Below are 7,718 nucleotides of genomic sequence, written 5' to 3' on the forward strand. Positions count from 1 at the left end.
ATGCTCTGAAACACAAACAGTACACAGCAAACATATTTTGGTGTGTAATCATGGTTGCTAAAGTTCATGTACTTTATAGCGTATAGTAAATACTGACTGCGACGCTGAACACATGCAAATGTTAGCTAACGTTACAGAAAACTTAACTTACCCTTTTGTGTCGGCGAACAACAGTCATGTCGACGTCTGAACTCCGTCAGAATTCCCAAATTCCTGTTTTTTTTAGAGGTGATTTTTGTTGCTTCCTTCAGCTTCTTTTGAAACAAAACATTTCTTCTGGCTGTGGCGAGTAGCCGACGTGCTGTTGTGAGCCGCGCTGAAAATTACGTCATCACGCGTTGCTATAGTGACCAGCCACGCTGAGGCTTTACTCAATCTGCATTGGAAATGGAAGCATAATGGGCCGAGGCGAGCAGAGGCGGGCCAAGGCGAGCTGTTACCAGCAGTGGAAAAACGCCATTACAGACCGATGGCGCATCAGTGTAAAGTGTCTTGCACAAGAGAGATGCGTGAGCGACAGAGACAGTGGAAGAGCAGGGGAAGGAAATGCAGCTGAAGAAAGTTAAATAAAAATCGTTAGTTTAATATGTCAACGAAATATAAGCAAATTCCATGTCATATCCGCGTATAGGAGAATTGTGTTTTCACGTGTAGATTCTGACATTCAATTTTTTTTCCGGCCGTGCGACTGAAATGGAAAAATTGAAAAGTTAGCTGCCCTGCTTGTTCCTGTTCTCAGGTGCTTCTTTACATTACCATATTTGGCATTGTTATGTGTATGCATGGATGTTTTTGTTGTTGAGAGTAACTGACAAAGCGCCCATATTATGAGTTGGGAGTGACAGAATGGAGAAAAGTTTTCTCTTCTGTCTTTGGGTCTACACTAGCAGCTGCTTTTTTTGTGTCTTGTGTCCTAGACTCTGCTGTCAGAGAAGTTGACTCAGATGATGGAGTGGGCTTCCAAGCGTTCAGTTATCAGGATGAACGCAGATAAGTTTCGTCGCTTTGTCAAGGCTCCTCCCAGAAACTACTCTGTTGTCGTCATGTTTACGGCACTGCAGCCACAGAGACAGTGTGGGGTCTGCAGGTAAGAAGCAGAAGGAATAGGCACTGCTGTTTAGGGTTGGGTACCGGTCACATTTTTATCAGTACCGATACTGGTACCTGAAATTTGGTTCCGGTTTAAGGTGCCTATTTTCGTATGGAGCTAGAACAGTGACAGTAACCTGCGGTATGGAAAATAAGATTTGGCATTGAAACAACAAATATTTGCACTGAAAAATGTTGAACTTGTATGTAAAACACAAACCTCAAAAAGTAATAATCTCACAACCCTATTATATTATTTTACTTTGACATTTGTTTGCATGATGATTTTTGATTATGTTTTTCAGTGTTAATCTAAATTTTTTCTTGATGTCTGTGCTTTTTCAGTGACAGTTTTTTTACGCCACAGTGTATTTTTACAATGTTACTCGTTTTCAGTTTCATCTTTCTGTCATTGTTTTGGCGCAGGGAGGAGGGGACTTAGGGCATGGACAAAGAGGGCGTGGTTTATGGGTAATTAATGGAGGTTTTCCACTGCGTGGTATCTACTAGACTCTACTCGCCTCTTTTGGTTTTACCTTGCAAAAAAAAGTCCCTGGGACCTGCTACCAGGTACTTTTTTTTAGTACTACCTCAGTCAAGGTTCTACGCGAGCTGAGGTGATCCCAAAAGGTGACGTGAAAACCTGCAGACTGCTGGTTAGTTGGATGAGTGCGTTTTACATAGGCTACTGGCGAGACACTTCACTTCCACAGCAATCCGCACGATGTGTTAAAACCACATATCTGCAATGTCTTCCTCAATTTCACCTGGAACCTCCAAATCTCAAGTAAGTCTGCTTTAACTCTGCCATTTATTTCACATTGAAGTAGGCTGATTTAGTGTTCACTTTTAACATAGGCCTAAGCTGTGCTGTTTTGGCAGAGGTTAAAACTGTTCACTTAATACATCCATGGTTAGCACATGTCAACTAACTTGTGGCTAAATGTAGCTAAGTCTCCCGCCGGGAATGTCAATCTATTTTCTATAATCTAGTATTTATAACAGTAATTCCTGTCCATTAGGACTCCTAAGGCCAGTGTTATTTCTGGTGCACAAGGCTTGACTCGCTTGGCTCTTGTTGGCTCCATCCAACAGAGTATTTCTGTATTAACAGAACAAGCTCTGCTCTCTCTACCTGCCGCTAACACTAGCACGGAACCTTAACGCCCCTCCCCCATAACTCTCCTCCAATCATAAGTAATAGCTGCTGAGTGACAGGTTTTGAGGCAAATCATACACTCACTCACAGGCAGAATGCGTTCACTGACATCTCTTAAAACTGGGAAAACTCAATTACTGACTTTGTCAGTGAACACGTTCTGCCTGTTAGTGTGTGATTTGCCTAGAAACCTGTCAGTCAGCAGCTATACTTGTGATTGGAGGAGAGTTATTATGGGGGACGGGCGTTAAGGTTCCAGCAGATAAAGAAAGCGGAGCTCGTTCTCTTAATACATCCCCGGAGCTAATGAGAGACGCAAGCGAGTCAAGCCTTGTGCACCACCAATAACGCTGTGCGTAGGCTCCCTAAGAGACAGAAATTACTGTTATAAATACTAGATTATAGAAAATAGATTGACATCCCCGGCGAGAGACTTAGCTACATTTAGCCACAAGTTAGCTGTAGTGTGCTAACAATGGATGTATTAAGAGAACAGTGCTAACTTCTGTCAAAACAGCACAGGTTAGGCCTACATTAAAAGTTAACATTAAATCAGCCTGCTACTATGTGAAACAAATGGCAGAGATAAACAGACTTACTTGAGATTTGGAGGTCAACCAGTGACATTTGTAAAAATCTTGAGAGCGTTAAAAAAAAAAACTCTAGAAAAAATGTAGATTGACATGGAAAAACCTGTCATAATGCAAACAAATGTCAAAGCGAAATAATATAATAGGATTGTGAGATTATTACTTTTGATGTTTGTGTTATTACAAAATAATTATTTCAGTTGTAAAAATAATTCCAAACCTATTTATACTATTGACATTTTGTTCTATATTTAGACCATTTTACACTTAAAATAAAATAAACCAAAATAAAATCCCTCCCTCTCTACTCACAAACCTGTTTTTACAACCTATTAAATTGAATAATTATTCTTTTCCTACTGTCACTTTTATTCTTGTATTTGCATATTATTCTTTTTTAGCCTGTTTTATTTTCATCATGACCCATTTTTTTAATTAAATGGTCTTTTAATGTTTTTTTTAAGGCACTTTGAATTGCCTTGTTGCTGAAATGTGCAGCGGAAAAAAAGTTGCAGAGCGTACATGTGTGTGTCGGAGCTCCGCTCTCTGTCAGTACGCAGAGAGGACAGATAAGCTTACACTTACATGCTCTCAGGTACTGATAATTTGGTACTGTTTGATTAAAAGTGAATCAGTCCTCGGTAGTACCAACATAATTCATTCAGTAGTCCTAGCCAAAAAAGTACAGAGTGCGGTACCCAATCCTACTTCTGTTACTTTAATTCTTATCTATGAATTTAAATGCAATCTTTCATTTCAGACAAGCTGATGAGGAGTTTCAGGTGCTGGCTAACTCCTGGCGTTATTCCTCTGCCTTTACTAACAAAGTCTTCTTTGCATCTGTTGATTTTGATGAAGGATCTGATGTCTTTCAGATGGTAAGACAACTTCTTGTCCCCCAACACGTGATATGGATGGTTATGCCTTTTGTTTTCCAGTAGTCTGCCATTCATTCATTAACACAAAAAAGTACATCATTAAGGACTGAGCGTCTTATCAGACATTGACATGTTTATTTATTTTTCTCACTTTAACCTCTCTACAACTGTCTTATTGGTTCATTGTGTGTCTGTGTGTAAAATGAATGAAATAAATATATTTTTCCCAGGGGATTAATAAAGTAATTATTCTTAATATGGAACGTCACTGCTACACATGTTTTGACTGTATTTGTGTGTTTGCGTTGCAGCTTAGTATGAATTCTGCTCCGACATTTCTTCACTTCCCACCCAAAGGAAAACCGCACAGGTCTGATACCTACGAGCTGCAGGTTAGAGGCTTTGCAGCAGAGCAGCTGGCTAGATGGGTTGCAGACAGAACTGATGTACAGGTAATTGCAGAACGTACCTTAACTAATCTATCATTGTGTTGTAATAAACCAATAAACCTGAAGTACAGATTCAAGATTGCTAACTAGCAGGAAGGGAGCCTGTGAGATATGATAGAAGTCATGTTTGTCTTTTTTTCAGATCCGTGTAATTCGTCCTCCAAACTATGCAGGGCCACTCCTGCTGGGCTTCCTCCTGGCTGTTATTGGAGGACTGGCATATCTGCGAAGACACAATTTGGAGTTTCTCTTTAACAAGAATGTCTGGGCCTTCTCTGCACTGGTAACGACTGCCAAAACACACACACGCACACATACACACACACACTCACTTACATTTATTGGTCTCTCTGGGCGATGCGCCAGCCGTTGTTGCTTGTAGTACAATAGCCCTTGTTTACAAGTAAGCTCACGTCCTTACTTGGTTTTAAGGGGTAAACACCCATTCGTCTTAGCCCTAGCCCTTAATCAAAAAGAGTATTGGGACAGTACTAGGTCTCGGGTGAATGCGCAAAACCTAGGGTAAGGGGTAGGGATATGATAGAGAAATGAGATTTGGCCTAAACCTCCTAAGCCTCAGCCACAGTGGATGAATGTGTGTGAATGGTTCCTGTATTATGTAAAAATCTAAGACTATAGAAGTGCTATATAAGAGAATTTACATTTAATCATTCAGCAGGAGTCTCTAGCGTCCTACATTTTTGCACTGAAATGCTTAACATTCAAGCATACATTTGCAAACAAAGTTTTTCTAGACAAAATGGATTGTGCCATCTACCAACATGTGATCAATATTGGACAAGTTGTAATAGTGCCTATGTGCCAGGTGAGCGACAAGCTAAATTAAGAAAACTACACTATCAACACATTGCTTTGATGATGCAGATGCAAATTGCCTTTTTATTTGACCTCTGGCACCGCTGCGAGACATTTTTATTTTTACAGGTTATGAAACTGTCTCAGTTTATTACTGATAGAAAGCTGTCCTGCTACACCCTGGTACACTCTGCGATGCCCTGCAGTGTCCTGCTGAACCCTGCTGCATCCCGCTACGTCCACCTGTGCTCTGCTATGCCATACTACTCCCTGTAACGTTCTGCAGTGCCCTGCTTTGGCATGAGTTACTGGTCGTTACTATTACAATATCTTTATTGTGACTATAATTGCCACTGTGCATCACACCATCAGACCAAGAGCCTGGGTCTGTTCGAGGTTTCTTGCTAAAAAGGAGTTTTTCGTTGCCATTGCTTTCTCTTGGGGGAATTACTAGAATTGTTGGGTCTTAGTAAATTATAGAGTGTGGTCTAGACCTACTCTATCTGTAAAGTGTCTTGAGATAACTAAGTATATTGTATTTGGAAGCAAGTATTAGGTATTTGCTTGAGCCAGGAAGAAGAGCTCTGCAGCGAACAGATGTGCTGTCGGTGGAAGCAAACAGAAGCTAGCTGGCGTAAGCTGACAACTGACTAGGTATCTCAAAGCTACCAGGTGATCAACTTAGACTGGAAGTAGCTACATGTACTTGAAAGAGTCAGTGTGGCAGACAAAGGTCCAGTTTGGGGTTTGGATGGAGAGTCCAGTCAGGCATTTCGAGAAAAAAAAAAATCAGCACATTCTCAAAAAGTTGTTGTGGAAAAAAAAAAAAATTTTCAGATAGATAAAAATCAGTTTAAAGAGGTTTCATTTAAACATTCAGTTAAACTCCCAGAACCCAAGAGGTAACAAAAAGCAGTCTTAGGTTTGTCTGCTTCCTCAACTTGGTAGAAAGCAGACTTTAAATCAATGACAAAGAACCACTGAAAGCCGTTGGGCGCTGAGAATGTGTCTTCCAGCTTCAAAAGGGAGTATGCATCTTTTATTGTCTGAAGGTTCAAACGTCTGCAGTCAATGCACGACCGGCCCTGGCCATTCTTTTTTCCGACCACCACTATAACTCTGACTGTCTGACTTCTGTATAAAGAAGCTCCTGTATGTTTTTTGAAACCGCTTTGATATCTTGTGGATGTATTGGTTGAGTACCCTTTTTAAAAAGAAGTTTCATCTGGCAGTTTTATGTGGTGTGCTACCTTATCTGTTTGGCCAAAATTCAGTTAATGTTGGGCAAACGCGTGAGACATGTTGAGATGCTGAGTAATGCGTTCTTTCCATTCAGGTGGAATTGGAGACTCACTGAAGTTGAAGTTCAGGTTGTTTGTTGGACAATTGAGTCTCTGGAGACTTTTGGTAGGGTTCTGATCTCACTTTGCTCTTGTAACAAGATGCTATGGTAAGCACTTATCTCGGTAATTGTGCATTTTGAGGGAATAACAATACCATGAAAAAAAAACGTTAGATTAATTAACTCTATTGTCCCGCAGTACTTGTTATTGTAGGCTATTTGCAGTATACTAAATCGTTTTTGACCTAGTTATTTTGCACTGAAATGACACTCGTCTGTCGGCTCTGACAGCGCTGCATCAGCGCTCTGTGCATGTCCTCGCACGGAGTGGCTGAACATCGGAGCTTGGCTTTGCGGCTCAGACACGAATAGACTATTACTTTTTAAGCTTTTACTCTTAAACCCAAAAGGCACATCTACTTTAATATATACTGCATATTTAAACATATCTGTGGTCAAGCTCAGTGCCTCGCTGTGTTACATTAACTCTAAAAATTTCTCTTTGGGTCCCTCGCATTTTCCGGTTAGTCCATGCATGATTGTGTGGCGTGCTGGCGCTGTATATTAACAAGTTTTTAAAACCTCAGCCCTCCACAACAGCAGTGGGCCTCATATCCTGAGCAATAAAGTCGACAATTCCTTCCGTGATGTAAAAAAAAAAAAAGTGAAAACAAGGAGGGGTGTTCAAAAGACAGACCTATACAGATAAAAATCTTTGAAAAAGGGATGCTCTGAAAACACCCCCATTAGCAATAAGTGCTTTCAACCCATAGACCAAGGCACCAAAAAATCGACCAATCAGAATTTTGGTTGAGCCAGAACGTATCGACCAATAAATTGACTAGTTGACTGGGAGATTACAGCCCTAGATATCAGTGAAAACCAAATCTAGGGTATATACATCCATTGATGCTCCAAGAAGCACTTTTAGGAAAGTTATACCCATTTCTAGCTAACCTAAGTAGGGTACAGACCGGCCGTTTGTTCCTTTCACCTCTAGGAGATTGTACAGCGATTTAATCTCCTGCTCTGAAAAGTGCTGTTCATAAAAGGACCAGGAAACTGTTGTTACTTATGAACCTGTGTCAAGTAGACCGTTAACTTCATCTTTAATAGTCACTTGCGCTGTACTCTTGGTGCCAACTAACCCCTTAGGAAGTTTAAAAGGGTTCCTTTTTTGAATGTTCTAGACCAGGGGTGTCAAAGTCAAATGGACGGAGGGCCAAATAAAAAATGTAGCTACAAGCCGAGGGCCGGACTGTTCGAATGTTCATTGAAAATTTTTTAAATGACGCATATAGTCTAGTGAACCTACTGGAACCTACTGAAAACCTAACAAATATATTCCAATATGATCAGATAAATAAAGCAATATTTTCTTATGGCTCTGTCAGT

General features: G+C 40.5%; 1 protein-coding gene across 1 annotated transcript in view; it reads left to right on the forward strand.

The window, feature by feature from the left end:
- The window catches only part of LOC117951378 (magnesium transporter protein 1-like), a 20,325-nt gene that overhangs the window by 2,285 nt on the left and 10,322 nt on the right, over positions 1 to 7,718 (forward strand). The window contains exons 2-5 of the mRNA XM_034883084.1: positions 918 to 1,087; positions 3,599 to 3,716; positions 4,028 to 4,168; positions 4,308 to 4,448. Coding sequence (XP_034738975.1) covers positions 918 to 1,087; positions 3,599 to 3,716; positions 4,028 to 4,168; positions 4,308 to 4,448 — 570 coding nt within the window. The remainder of the gene's footprint in view (positions 1 to 917; positions 1,088 to 3,598; positions 3,717 to 4,027; positions 4,169 to 4,307; positions 4,449 to 7,718) is intronic.

This window comes from Etheostoma cragini, chromosome 10 (assembly GCF_013103735.1).
Source record: "Etheostoma cragini isolate CJK2018 chromosome 10, CSU_Ecrag_1.0, whole genome shotgun sequence".
NCBI lineage: Eukaryota > Metazoa > Chordata > Actinopteri > Perciformes > Percidae > Etheostoma > Etheostoma cragini.